Source organism: Rattus norvegicus, chromosome 19 (assembly GCF_036323735.1).
Source record: "Rattus norvegicus strain BN/NHsdMcwi chromosome 19, GRCr8, whole genome shotgun sequence".
NCBI classification, from domain to species: Eukaryota; Metazoa; Chordata; class Mammalia; order Rodentia; family Muridae; genus Rattus; species Rattus norvegicus.
This window is the reverse complement of record NC_086037.1, coordinates 25,600,223-25,615,119: the sequence shown is the minus strand read 5'-3', so window position 1 is coordinate 25,615,119 and position 14,897 is coordinate 25,600,223. Positions and strand designations below refer to the sequence as shown.

Genomic DNA, 14,897 nt, shown 5'->3' with positions numbered 1-14,897 from the left:
TCCCTCCACAATAGCAAGAAACGGACATTATTATTTATGTGACATTACAGATACATAAACCGAGAAAATATTGTTTGGCCTGATTTTCTGAGCTTTTTAAAGGTTTAGTTAATTGACAGAGCTGTGGTTTAAAATTAGGGTCCATATTCTTCTGTTTTAAATGTGTGACACTTTTCTCTTTTTTTCTCCATCTTTTAAATTGGGTATTTCTTATTTATATTTCAATTGTTATTACCTTTCTGGGTTTCCAGGCAAACATCCCTCTAACCCCTCCCCCTCCCCTTCTCTATTGGTGTCCCCTCCCCATCCTCCTCCCATTACCACCCTCCCCCCAACAAGCCCCTTCACTGGGGGTTCACTCTTGGCAGGACCAAGGGCTTCCCTTTTATTTCTAGTGGGTGCTGCTCTCCCTGCTCCATGGGAAGTGGATGGGGGGGGAAGGCCCCGGCCTGAGGTGAGTTGGAACTGGGGTAGAAAGGCATAGGGCCTCCTAGGTGAGAATGCCAAACCACCACTGCTGCTGCAGCCACCATGGAGAAGCCCTTGTTCCTGCTGCAGGGAGGAGAGTCTGGTGCCCACAAGATGGCTGAAGGGGAGCTGAGAGTGGACAGCTTCATCACCCGCCTGCTGGAGGTATGAGGATATCGTCCGGGAAAAATTGTGCAGATGACTGAAGCAGAAGTCCGAGGGCTGTGTATCACGTCTCGTGAAATCTTTCTTAGCCAGCCAACAGCTGTGAACACAGGTTTCTTTTGGAGAGCAGGCCTGTGCAGGCCCAGAACCTAGGTGGGACAGTTCAAGCTACCCTTTTTCCATGGCCAATCTCAGATCATATTCAGAAAGTATTTCTTGGGCTAAAGAGATGGCTTAGTGGTTAAGAGCACTGACAGCTCTTCCAGAGGTCCTGAGTTCAAATCCCAGCAACCACATGGTGGCTCACAACCATCTGTAATGAGATCTGATGCCCTCTTCTGGTGTGTCTGAAGACAGTCACAGTGTACTTGTATATAATAAATAAATAAATAAATAAATAAATAAATAAATAAATAAATCTTTAAAAAAAAAAGTGTTTCTTCCAGGTGATGGATTTCCAATTTATGGAATTGAACTAACTTACTGATGGTGGAAGTGACACAGAGAGTTAAAGTACAGAAGGAATAATCCAGAATGTCCACCAACAGTTGCTGTCACACCAGGGCTTTTAAAAGCTCAGCTGCTAGAGAAGCAATGTAGTCTTTGGTTATTCTCAAGCTTAGGTCTTCTAGTCATTATAAGCTGACCATGACACAAAAAGAGTCATCTATATCAAAATAGAGAATAGTAACTAGATTCACACCACACTATCACATTACTACTGTATTTGAGGTTCTCAGTTAATATCTAAGAACCTGGAAGAGGCCTGGGTCTTGCTACACATACTCATAATTTATGTCCCCATTGTCAGCTGAGATTCTTCATGCAGCCTGGGGTCAAGGAGGTCATCCCACAAAGCACAAAACACCCATTTCAGATAAACATGTATGGTTTATTGAATCCAAAACATCCATGAATTTCAGGACACAATTAAATGTTGAAACCTAAGGATAATAGATAGAGAAGAGAATTAAGATTTCTAGTTCATAGATCCAGTAAACACCTTCAACAAATCATAGCAGCAAACTTCCATAAGGTAAAGAAAGAAAAGGCCATAAAGGTACAACAAGCCTACAGAACATCAAACTAATTGTACCAGAAAAATTCCTCCATTCACATAATAATTAAAACGCTAAATGCACAGATCAAGAAAGAACATTAAAAGGGGTAAGGTATAAATATCTAGTAACAAATAAATTCAGACGTATCTGAATTACACCAGACTTCTCAACAGAGATTCTAAAAGTCAGAAAATCTTGGGCAGATGTAATACAGACACAGGCTCCTATATCCAGCATAATCCTCAATCACCATGACAAAACCAAATTTAAACAATTCTTTTCTGTAAGAAAGCACAACAGAGGCTAATAGGAGGAAAACTCCAAGACAAAGAAATAAACTATACCCAAGAAAGACCAAGAAATTAATCTTGTCTCAATAATTTTTAAAAAAGAGAAGCACACAAACATAATTTCACCTATAACCAGAAAAAGAAGAGAAAGCAGCAATCGTTGGATTTAATATCTGACCAGATCTTCTTTCCCTAATCCCCAAGCTCCCAGGGGCCAAACTACCAGCCAAAGTGTATGCAAGGATGCTCTATGGTTCAAGGTGAGGCCTGTTGCCCCACCAAATGCAGAACCTAGAGGTGTGAGGTGGGAATGGATATGTGTGGGTGGGGGAGCACTGTCACATAGGCAAAGCTGAGCAGAAATGGGATGTAAGGTTTGATGAGGGGAGTGTGGAAAACAGGACAACAGTTGAAATGTAAATAAATAAAATAACCGATTAATAAAAAATAGCCAAAAATAAAATAACAAGTAAAAAGGTAAATGAAAATTAAACCAAACCAACCAACCAAACAAACAAAAACCCCTGTAGTGTATTGGCCTAATGCTGCTTGTATTTTAATGCTAATTTGTTGAACTCAAAACTGGTTAACCCCAAATAACTGACCCTGCTCCCAGTTAACTGTGATTATAAAGAAGCCAACACCAACAGCCAACAGCAGAGAGATGGGGGAGGGGAGCTTTGAGGGCTTTGCTAGAGAGGATCATGAGGAGGGAAGAAGGAAGAAGAAATTGCCAAAGAATAAAGGAAGAACATGTGTGATGGAGAGGAGAGAGGAAGAGGACAGCAGCCATGGTTAAGAGAGAGGAGAGCCTGGTCCTGAGGGCTGTCCAAGTGGAACAAAAACAGTCAAGATGCTACACAGTCAGTAAGAACAGCTCTCAGGCGAGCAGAGATCAGCAGAGACCCCAGACCAACAAGCTACGCAAGCATAACTCCATCCAAACTCCCTCTCAATATCCCATGTCCTCCATGGGCCTGGCCTCAGCGTGTGTCGTGCGTCAGCACCTGTGTCTGTCTCAGCTGACATCACTCTGCCCATCAGCCCGAGTCCAAGGAAACAGCGAGAAACCACAGCAGCCCACCACAAGGTTTTTTGCTGTGGTTCTATGAAGTCCCAACAAATGCAGCTCAACTACAGAATGCAAGGCAGACCAATGCATGTGTGTCCTTAGTGCAGAACCCTTCATCACGTGTCCTTTCACATGCGTGCTTTAGCAGAACATCCTTTTACCTGTGTCTGCTTCAGTGAAACGTTCCTTCAAACATCTGCCTTAGCCTTTCACCTGTGTCCACTTCAGGGAACCACTCCTTCAGGTGTAGAATTTCTCTAGATTAGCAAACCGCATACAGAACATTCAGAACAAAACAAGGTGTGTGGTCAGCATGTCCTTGAGCCAACTCCCTTCTCCTAGTCAGTGACGGCAGGCGTGTTACAGCAACAATATGAAATGGCTGGCAGGCATGGAACAAAGTGGCAAAGCTATTCTGGGGGATGTCAGACCGTACCAGCCAGCAGCTCAACTGAATTTTTAAGTTTTGATGTTACAAGTGAATATACTTGACCTTCAAACGCTGAGAGAGGCCATTGTAATATGAACTATATAAACTAGGCCAAGACCACCTCTAGGGCAAAGGCCCTCAGCCTGTGGGTCGTGACCCACACAGGGTCTCCTATCAGATAGTTAACACTACAATAAAGATTCATTACAGTAGCAAATTTACAGTTGTGAAGTAGCGACAAAATAATTTTGTAGTTGGGGTCACCACAGCATGAGGAACTGTTCTAAAGGGTTGAGGCCATAGGAAGGTTGAGAAACACTGCTCTAGGAAATTATGTTTTCTTTCTCTTTCATATTTTTCAGACAGAATCTCAAACTGTAGCTGAGATTGGCTTGGCTTGCAACACGTGTGTAGTTCATGCTGGCATCAGACTTATGGCAATTCTCCTGCTTCAGCCTCCTACTCAGGAGCCTACCAGGGTGAGATCACAACCACGGGTAATGGGATTGCTGTTCTTGGTTGTCAACTTGAGTGTACCTGGAATCAACTAATGCCAAATGGCTTGACGCCCTGTGAGGGGGATCTCTCTCTCTCTCTCTCTCTCTCTCTCTCTCTCTCTCTCTCGTTCCGTCTTTCTTTTTTCCTCTCTTCAACCCCCTCCTCTTGGTCCTCCTCCTCTTCTTTGTTTTTTTTTTTTTAGACAGGGATTCCCTGTGTAGCTCTGGCTGTCCTGGAATTCATTTTGTAGACCAGGGTGGCCTTGAACTCAGAGATCCACCTGCCTCTGCCTCCTGGATCCTGAGGCTAAAAGCATGAGCACCATTGGATTTTTTTTTCTTCATTAAATTTTCTGAAGCAAGAAGACCTACTTCTAATACAAATCTTTGAGATGAGAAGCTAAATCTTTAGTTCAGATCTTTTGAGATGGAAAGGCCCACATCTAATCTGAACAACACCTTCTTTTTTTTATTTTTTTCATCTTTATTTTCTTGAATATTTCTTATTTACATTTCGATTGTTATTCCCCTTCCCGATATCCAGGCCAACATACCCCAACCCCTCCCCCTCTCCTTCTGTATGGGTGTTCCCCTCCCCATCCTCCAGCCATTACCGCCCTCCCCCCAACAATCATGTTCACTGGGGTTTCAGTCTTGGCAGGACCAAGGGCTTCCCCTTCCACTGGTGCTCTTACTATGCTATTCATTGCTATGTATGCAGTTGGAGCCCAGGGTCAGTCTTTGGGTAGTGGCTTAGTCCCTGAAATCTCTGGTTGGTTGGAATTGTTGTTCATATGCGGTCTTAACCCCCTTGAGCTCTTTCAGTCCTTTCTAAGATTCCTTCAATGGAGGCCCCGTTCTCAGTTCAGTGGTTTAATGATGGCATTCGCCTACGTATTTGCTGTATTCTGGCTGTGTCTCTCAGGAGAGGTCTACATCCACTTCCTGTCAGCCTGCACTTCTTTGCTTCATCCATCTTATCTAGTTTGGTGGCTGTATATGTATGGACCACATGTGGGGCAGGCTCCGAATGGGTGTTCCTTCAGCCTCTGTTCTAAACTTTGCCTCCCTATTCCCTGCCAAGGGTATTCTTGTTCCCCTTTTAAAGAAGGAGTGAAGCATTCACATTTTGGTCATCCTTCTTGAGTTTCATGTGTTCTGTGCATCTAGGGTAATTCGAGCATTTGGGCTAATATCCACTTATCAGTGAGTGCATACCATGTGTGTTTTTCTGTGATTGGGTTACCTCACTCAGGATGATATTTTCCAGTTCCATCCATTTGCCTATGAATTTCATAAAGTCATTGTTTTTGATAGCTGAGTAATATTCCATTGTGTAGATGTACCACATTGTCTGTGTCCATTCCTCTTTTGAAGGGCATCTGGGTTCTTTCCAGCTTCTGGCTATTATAAATAAGGCTGCTTTAAACATAGTGGAGCATGTGTCTTTGTTATATGTTGGGGCATCTTTTGGGTATATGCCCAAGAGAGGTATAGCTGGGTCCTCAGGTAGTTCAATGTCCAATTTTCTGAGGAATCTCTAGACTGATTTCCAGAATGGTTGTACCAGTCTGCAATCCCACCAACAATGGAGGAGTGTTCCTCTTTCTCTATATTCTCGCCAGCATTTGCTGTCACCTGAGTTTTTGATCTTAGCCATTCTTACTGGTGTGAGGTGAAATCTAAGGGTTGTTTTGATTTGCATTTCCCTTATGACTAAAGATGTTGAACGTTTCTTTCGGTGTTCTCAGCCATTCGGCATTCCTCAGCTGTGAATTCTTTGTTTAGCTCTGAACCCCATTTTTAAATAGGGTTATTTGTCTCCCTGCGGTCTAACTTCTTGAGTTCTGTGTATATTTTGGATATAAGCCCTCTATCTGTTGTAGGATTGATAAAGATCTTTACCCAATCTGTTGGTTGTTGTTTGGAACACACCTTCTGCTGGCAGCTCATATCAAGGACATGGAAGAAAGAAGTTTGCTTTATTAATTTGCCTACTTCTTCAGGATTCCTGCATGTACTAAAGAGCAGCTGAAATTTCCAGCCTTATGGACAAAACCGTTGGTGTTCAGGAGTTGCCCCATAAACCACACAAACTCTGAGCTCACTTAGAGAGGGATGGTTTTTTGAATGTCCAACCTAAGACTGATCATCAGAGACGTAGCTGAGAATTTGTCAGGCTAGGACCCTGGACATTTTTCTATGTCAGTTTATAAAGACTAAAATGTGAGCTCATAGGCAGGTGCTGGAGGGCTGTCTGGTTGTCAGCCCTGACTCAAGCCATTTTAGACAACAAAGCTTCATACTGACTTTTTATCTGTTTAAAAATTTATTTATTTACATATAAGTATACTGTAGCTGTCTTCAGACACACCAGAAGAGGGCATCAGCTCTCATTACAGATGGTTGTGAGCCACCATGTGATTGCTGGGATTTGAACTCAGGACCTCTGGAAGAGCAGTCAGTGCTCTTAACCATGGAGCCATCTCTGCAGCCCTCATATTGACCTTTTATTTTATTGGTCCTACACGAAGCTTATACTTATGGAATTTAAGATTAAGAAACCTCACAACATAAACAACTTCCTCCCAGTGGTTTGGGAACGGGTGGGTGGGGGAGCATCCTCGAGGGGGCTGGGGAAAGGGGTGGAATGCAGGGTTTTTGGAGGGGAAAGTGGAAAGGGGGTTAACATTTTAAATATAAATAAACAAAATAACCAATAAGAAAAACATACACAAGTTATGTGATCATGGCTGACCCTGCTGTGAGTTAAATTATTTTCAGACAACAATGATAGGCGACATATTACAGCAAGAATATGAACTATCTGGCAGGCATGGAACAAAATGGCTACAGCTATGCGAGGGGGATTGTCTTCAACAGGGGCAACTACTGCGTTTTAGACCTTCCATTCCTTGTTGAATTAGCTGTACCACAGCCTATAAGCCATTCTAATAAATGTTCTTTCTCTATGTACACAGTCATTCTAGGAGGGATGATTGGTTATGTATTATTAAATGCAATGCTGATCATGAAGCCCCACCACTTCCAAACCATATCCAAGTGTAAGTAAGTTACTGAACAATTGAACAGAAATTAAAATTTACTGCATTTATTGCATGTGTTGGCAGGCATAGGGAACACCTGACTGCTTACATCTCTTGGTCTCTATAGAGTAGTGGGAGAACTGAGACCCACTGAGGAGGTCTCTCTCTCTCTCTCTCTCTCTCTCTCTCTCTCTCTCTCTCTCTCTCTTTTGGTTCTTTTTTTCCTGGAGCTGGGGACTGAACACAGGGCCTTGCCCAGGGCCTTGCCCTTCCTAGGCAAGTGCTAAATCCCCAACCCCCTGAGGAGGTATCTTGCAGTTACACTGGGTTCCAGGCTTGTTCTCCTGTTTAGGCCTCACTGTGCTCTATGTACACTCAATGCATTCTCCTTATTCAGGTTCACATGGACTGAACTCAAAAAGCTGGGGTTAGGAGAAAGATTTCTGGTTAAATAGTCCACCAGGTTCACATTGTGTCAATGTGATTTAATCTAAGGACAAAGAAGTGGAGTTTCTCTGATGGCTTTCTTCTAAACCCTTGAAAGGATCACTGGGGTTTGACCTCAGTACTTCATACTTCTTGCTGGGTCAGCAACACTCAGGGAAGCTTGAGATTGCCATAGGCACAGTATTAGGCTAGATATACTGAGTAGATGATACTAAGTTGTTCAGATGGTCATACCCATTTGCATGGGTTCTTAATGTGCACCTAAGGAACGAGAGATTAATGTCCTGAGAATAGGAAGATCATTTTCAGTTCTTTTCTATCATTCCAGACTGAAAGACTGCTAGGGAGAGAATGGTAAATAATCAACAATTCACAGATGATGCTTTGAATGAAGGGTGGGTTTCTGTGCTGGTTTTAGACAGGGTCTCAAGTATCACAAGTTGCCCTCTACATGGCTGGCCAGGTTCACTTTGAGCTCAGATGAACCTCCTTCCACTTTCCAATAAATAGGCTTACAAGACTGGACTCCAAGGACTGTGAGGACAGCATTAGCCTTTGACAGTTGAGGTGAGCAACCCACAACTATAGTTTTAGCCACCTTTTTCCATGTCTACCAGGTATTTCAGATTGTTGCTTTCTATGCCTGACAATCAAGGACGCAGAAAAATAACCAGCTAGAGAGCAAGGACATTGTGATCAAATCCTTGCCTCTTCTGTACGTTCTGGATGAGGTTTGTTAAAATTCCAATATTGCCAAAAGCTTTATATAGGGCCCATCACACTAAGGGTCACTGTGCACTGTTCTATCTAAAATGGTCTAATCAGAACTGACTACCATATAACACTTCCTGCAGTCCTCATATGAGAAGCTTGAGCTTTTTGCTTTGACTTTTTCTTTCCTCTTTCTTTCTTATTTTTTGCTATATAAGTTGAGAGAAAGATAGTTAGGGCCATGAATTTGCCCCCAAAATTTGAACTATGGATGTGATCAATCAGTGTTAATGTGTGAATTCTATACAGTATTCATTTTTTACTATGATAGATGCTTTTGTGTTTGGTGTGGTGGCCATTTCCAAGTGTACAGGTGCTGGGACCTTACTCTATCCACTTAATGATGTTTATAGCTTCATTGTAGACGTTTATGTGCACCCCCTATATCTCTTGACTATATTATTTTTCTGACAGAAGCTCATGGTATATCTTACTCAGGCTTGTGAGCAATGCTCCTTTGGCGACATTGGTGCAGAGAGGAGAACCCCACAAGCAGCATGAGGTTCCCTTCACTGGTGGCTCCAATATTGCACTTTCCTCTGCCAACTGGTCTCCACACTTTTCCTAGCACTTTAAAGACATCAACTCTTTCTCCTAAGGAATTTCTTTGCAATTGTCGATTGCTAAGCACATGACTTCATGAGTGTTCCCCTAACACACACCCATGTTGTAACCTACCATGCAGACTATTTCTTGATGTGATATAAAGCACCTGTACAGAATGAGACAGGAGAACTTTTGACTGCATATTCAAGCTGGTGTGAAATCTCAGGACGTTTTAATGGCTAACATTGGTGAATGAGGACAATTTGAGTTAGGATGAGACATTTTTTGGGAAAGATTTGAAAGGAAACATTCATTTAGATGCATAGGAATTACTAAGGTTTTTTATAATCAAGCCTTGAGGAAAATTTGGCTTTGGAAGCAGGAGATGCTCAGTGGCTCTGCCTTGGGAAAGTCTCCTGGAAAGGGCACCTCAGCTTATGCTCAGTACAGGGAGAACATTAGCAGGGAGGGAAAGTCTGCTCCCCATGACATCAGCTGTCCCTTCTTGGACATTCTATTGTCTCCTAGAGTGTTCTGGCATCCTCTGTGATGTCACCAGTGTTGTAGTGACAACCAGTGCCCTAGTTTCTCTCAGTCTGAGTCTGGCGGTTACACCCTAAGACATGTTTTCCCGTCTTCGCAAGCGTTTTGGGAGGGGGAACGTCGATTGTGGAGAGACTACAGTGAAGGAGTCTGGCCTTTCGTCTCTAAGTAATGATGGACAAAGACAGCACTTCTGGGGAATGTGGAGTAAGTTCTGGGCAGTATATTTTGAGCTTCATGTCAGGGGGGCTGCAGGCTTAAGCTGACCTTTCTAGCAATGGGCCACAACAACTGGAGCATCTGAAAAGGAATTGAATTTCCATGAATATCACAATTCCTGAAAGTCAAGGATTTCAGAACTTTAGTTTCCCCATCCCCACTGGGAGGATATGGTAAGGCCAATGCTATTATACTGTGAACTTCTGGCCTTTACTTTTCACTTCATTTGTTATGTTACATTGATATAAAAACACCATCAGGAGTCATGGAGGGTCCACTTTTTCTGAGTTTAGACAGGGCAGCAATGTATTTCACTATCGTTGCTTCTTTAAATACAGTGGACACCTGACAGTAGTAACAGGGGGAGAATTGTGCTCCAGGCAATAACCTTATGTTCTTAGACGTCCTCTGATTTCTTCTAACTGGCAGGGTCATCGTTAGCTTTATATATTAGAGGTTGTGTGTTACACACATTTTTCTAAAATACCAAAACTGTTTGGAACATGTGGACCAAGATTCAGCCTGTAACCTATTGGAACTTCTGGGGCATTTGTTATTTCATATAGGGGAATTGATAAGTCTGTTGACCATGTCCTTCCTGGAAATGTGTTTTAAATCCAAAGTTGTTGGCCTAGAGTATCAGGGTAGGACATCTGAGTGTCTCCAATCACTCAAGTTTTGTGGATGGTGAATTTATCATCTGAGTTCTGAAACCACAGGGGTGAGGGTCCTGAAATAAAGCTGTACCCTGTTCAGCTGATAATAATCCTGGAAAAGCCATCTCCGTGGTACATGTAGGCACGTGATGTCCGGCATAGGGAACACCTGGCTGCTTACATCTCTTGGTCTCTATAGAGTAGTGGGAGAACTGAGATCCACTGAGGAGGCCTCCTAAGCATTGACCAATCGCCTAGCAATGACACTGGGTTCCAGGCTTGTTCTGTGTAGGCCTCACTGTGGTCTATGTACACTCTATGCATTCTCCCCATGCAGGTTTACTTGTGTTCTTCTACCTACAGATGCTGGGAGAGAAACATCATCCCCTGGCACTGACCTAAGCAAGAATCAGGCCAAGAAGGAAAAGGAGAGGCTGATTGAAGAGCTGCAGCTCATTACCGAGGAGAGAAATGACCTGAGAGATCGCCTGAGGTTTCTGACAGAGAGATCCAAGAACAACAGGTATGAACTGCTCCAAATGCTCTTGTTTCATTCCTGGGTCTGCAAGGTCACCTTCATCTTATCCTATTAAGGTTTTGGGTTCTAGAAAGCTGTGCCTCCCTAGCCACCCTGTGCTAAACCTCACCTCCCATATAGAGGAGATTCAGAACCTTGACCCTTCCTGAGGAGCGAGATGGAAAATGGACTCATCTGCTTCCATTTATTGAAAAGCAGAACTTGTGATCTGACTGGCGAATTCAGGGATAAAGTCAGGGAGAGTGAGTGCACAGCGTGCATTTGGAAAGCCCTTGACAGCTGGTGGCTGTGCAAGATTGTAATTGCAGTGAGTTTTTGGTGAGGCTGTACTTGCTAGGCAGGGGACTAAGTGCTGGAAGATCCAGGCAGCAGCCTGAGGGGCCTGGTCCCAAACAGTTCATCTCAATGCTTGACTAGAAGGTCTCAGGCTCAGGCCTGTTTGTTCTTGTCTGTGTGTCTTGCCCTCTGAGACAGCAATGGTGCATGCATTTCTCCTGGTTCTCAAGTGCTCTCTGTTTCCATATTTGCTTTTCTCTTTCTCTGACTTTGTTTACATTTCTCTTTTTTGTGGGTGTGTCTCAGTCTGTGAGTCTGTGTGTGCATACATCCAAATGCATATGCACAACTTTTATGTTTATATTTCCCTCCACACCTGGAATCTAGGAGTCTATTTCTTGGCCTGAGTATTTACCTGTAACACTTTCATGGTGATGTGAATGCTTTGTTCTGGGAGCCCCACTGTCAACAGCACAGTTCTTTGCCTATGTGGCCACGTTTGTCTGTATATTTGTATTCGTTGTGCAGATTATAATTTTGGGATGATATATGGTCTGTTATCAGGACAGGAAAAAAGAAATCATAGGATTCTGGGTGTGTAGGGGGTAGGGGAGCATGCAGAGGTGAGGCCTAGGCTCTTGATAGCTCAACTGGCTTGACTGCAAATTTCCTCTTGATTGAATAAAGGGAGCCAGGGAACCCTCCATCTGGATGCTGTGATTCTGGTGTCCTGGACGCAGAAAAACATGTTTCTGAAGCCTAAGACGGTCCAATATGTAGAATTCAGAAGGTGTCCTTCCAGGACTGGGGTAGTACAGGACCCACCCTGAGTTCATATATTCCTAAATGCTGATGTTCATTGTATTCTATCATTTCGGGCCAGGCCACACTTCAGGCCAAATCCATATTATGAAGACCTGGAGAGAATGGAGGAGGCGGTCATGTCAATTCTGCACAACTTAGAGATGGAGAACACTGAGATCCATGAGAACAGCCATAAGCTGAAGAAGGAGATGACCTTCTCTAGGTAAGTCCTGGTCAGAAAGGCTATCACCCGTGGAAGGGCCATTTCTGATTTCTTTTTCAGGATTGGACGGTCTTCAGCTATGATTCTATCTCTTGTGCTGTTTACACATCAGTGTGCCAGGGTCATTAGGACTCAGTTTTCAGTTCCACAAAAGACTGTTACTCATCCCAGGATTGTTTAGGCATCTGCAGAAGGCTCTAGATAGAACAGCACTGATTGAAGTCAGCAGAAGGTTATTAGGGTGACCTGGACCTCTGGGGTCACAACAGGTTTTACAACACTCAGTGTGTGGACCACATGGTTAGCATGACCTTCTCTTGGTGCTACTGACCTCCTTTGAGGGTGTTGGCCCACTGCTAATTGATGTTGCCCCCATGCATTGGGCTTTCATGGATAGATGTAGATCTGTGTTCTTTTTGAGAGATGTGGACACTAATTGGTGCTCGGGCCAAACAAACAATTTATCCTTCCCCGAATTAACTCTTTGTGGTTTGTGCAGCAGCATTATATGTATCGAGTTGTATTTTATTAAGTCTTCATGGGTATCTGGGACCTGGTAGATTTAGTGGGACTTGGGAGTAGGAATGGGAGGAAGGGGCAGCATGATCTTACTATGCAGACTGTATTTCCAGAAACCTGCTCAGCCAGCTCCTGATGGAGAACACATGTAGGAAGAAGTTGGTCCCACTGAAGCAGGAGAGCAAGGAGGTACATCTTGATTGTGCACTGAACCAGAAATATTTGGTTGACTTCAACAAGAAAGATAAAGACCAGCAACGTCCAGACCCAGCATCATCTGGTAGGGTTGAGCAGCTGTGTTAGCTTAAAAATATCTGATAAAGTTTGCCAATTTGATACATCTTTGCTCTCTCCTACCACCTTTCTAATTTATACTCACAACCAGCCAACCACCTCATGTAATGGAATTGTTCATTGCTCTGCCTATGCACAAGTATTCTGGGAAGCCAACCACTTTTCAGAAACTGAATTATTTTGCAAGTATATTTGTCTGCTCTTTTTGAAGCTGCAGTATAGAAATGGTGACAGATTAATAACATGCCTCATTATTGCATATCCACATGATAGATTGGATTCTCTGTAGAGTTTTGAACAAGTTCTTGGTTCTTTGACAAATGACACTCTGTGGTCATGTGACTTCTTGTGTAGGAAGCACCTTTGCGGGATAAGAACAAAGTGCAAATGTCAAATTAGAACTTGTCATTGGTTTTAACCTTGGTGACATATGGACATCTACTTTCTTCCTGCAACCCAATGAGGTCTCTTCCCATTGCCCTGTACTTGGTTTGCACTGGTATAAGTCTGGGTCCCATATTGGCCACCCACATTACTTTGAGGCTCTCTGGAGATTTTGCCCTTCCCAAAGAGTTAGCAACAATGATATCAGTTAAAAGGTCCATGTCGACTGTCCAATAGAACTGAGGTGGTAGAAGGCAGCCTTCAGACAGCTGCCTTGCATTTCACCACCAAATCAGTGTCTGAAAAACTGCCTTCCTCTCCCAGGTCTCAGAAAGTGCAAGAGAGCTGGAATTGGACACACACCAGTAAGAGAGCTTCCTGAGGAATAAGTTGCTTTCTCAGGAGTCCCTGATGACAAACATCCTGAATGGTAAACAACATTTTTTGGATGAGTATTCTTCCTCAGAGTTAATTTGTCATTTCTTAGAGACCCTAAATTTATATAACACTAAGCCAGCCTGACTGATTGAGGTCTTACTCACTTTCTTCTTCAGAAAACACCACTTGAGAGTCAACTTCATTATGTGTGCAAGAGGAGAAACAGCAATACATCTGTGCTTCTAAATGTTCGTTAAGAATGTGCTGTTTAGTACTATTTTTGTTATGATTTTAATTGAAGTTTCCTTTTCGTTGTTTCATATTTGTATGTTCTTGTTACTATTTTTCACTTTTCAAATATTTTTAAATATTTTAATTTATTGGTTTTAATCCTGTTTTGTTGTAAAAATGAATTCCTTATGAATAAAAATTGAATTCTATCTCTTGACTCTTAAGACAATCTTTCTTACTCAAGGGTTCTGTCCCCTCCTGTGGACTTAGAACTGACAGCTGGAGATGGATCTCTGCATGTTCCATGGAGCCTGGGCTAATAAGTGAATTCAAAGTCACCAAGGGGTACCCAGTGTGACAGTGTCTTTTGTGAGGATAATGTGGCTGTTTCTCCGACACACACTTTATGATGTAATCACTGACATGCTTTACCAAATTGTTAGGGTCCATGTGGTTCTTCTGAGAGAGCAGCAGATGCTCTACCCTGTGAGTCATCACCACAGCTCCTGCAGGTAGCTTTTGTTATTCCACATGTTGTGCTGTATTAGGTGGACAGGATCATCTCCAATTATATAGAGAGATCTCAGGAGATGTGTGTTCACAGGTAACTTACTGAGCCGTGCGTGCTCAACGTGTTAGGTTGCAGGCATCCCTACAAGGCTCTGGTGTTCCCACTGCTCATTGTGGGTCAGGATCATCCTCCAGCATCACTTAGTGTCCATATTAGAGCAGATCTTTCAGCTATGTCAATGATGACCATATGTATTATGCATATCTGATAAAATGCAGACTAGAACCTCGCCTCCTGTTGGCCAGATTGGCATAATGAGTTTTTTGATTGTTAGCATGAAAATTATTTAAATCTAAGCAGTTTAGGGAAGAACCTCAAGGACACCCATAGTGAATGCAGCCTGCAGCTGTGAACACAGGTTTCTTTTGGAGAGCAGGCCTGTGCAAGCCCAGAACCTAGGTGGGACAGTTCAAGCTACCCTTTTTCCATGGCCAATCTGGGATCATATTGAGAATGTATTTTTTCCA

At 43.1% G+C, this 14,897-nt stretch overlaps 1 protein-coding gene across 1 annotated transcript; it reads left to right on the top strand.

The window, feature by feature from the left end:
• Positions 1-9,126: 9,126 nt before the first annotated feature.
• LOC134483552 (uncharacterized) lies at positions 9,127-14,068 on the top strand. The gene is made up of 6 exons (XM_063278790.1): positions 9,127-9,544; positions 10,576-10,735; positions 11,910-12,053; positions 12,686-12,852; positions 13,575-13,680; positions 13,805-14,068. Exons 1-5 carry the CDS (start codon positions 9,418-9,420, stop codon positions 13,637-13,639), a joined length of 663 nt encoding a protein of 220 aa, XP_063134860.1. The 5' UTR covers positions 9,127-9,417; the 3' UTR covers positions 13,640-13,680; positions 13,805-14,068.
• The last annotated feature ends 829 nt before the right edge of the window (positions 14,069-14,897 follow it).

Excerpts from the sequence above, each read along its gene's own strand:
- LOC134483552 (XM_063278790.1), top strand. The coding sequence starts at position 9,418 with ATGTTTTCCCGTCTTCGCAAGCGTTTTGGGAGGGGGAACGTCGATTGT. Across the intron at positions 10,736-11,909 it reads GAGAGATCCAAGAACAACAG|GCCACACTTCAGGCCAAATC; the intron begins GTATGAACTGCT and ends ATTTCGGGCCAG. Across the intron at positions 12,853-13,574 it reads TCCAGACCCAGCATCATCTG|GTCTCAGAAAGTGCAAGAGA; the intron begins GTAGGGTTGAGC and ends TTCCTCTCCCAG.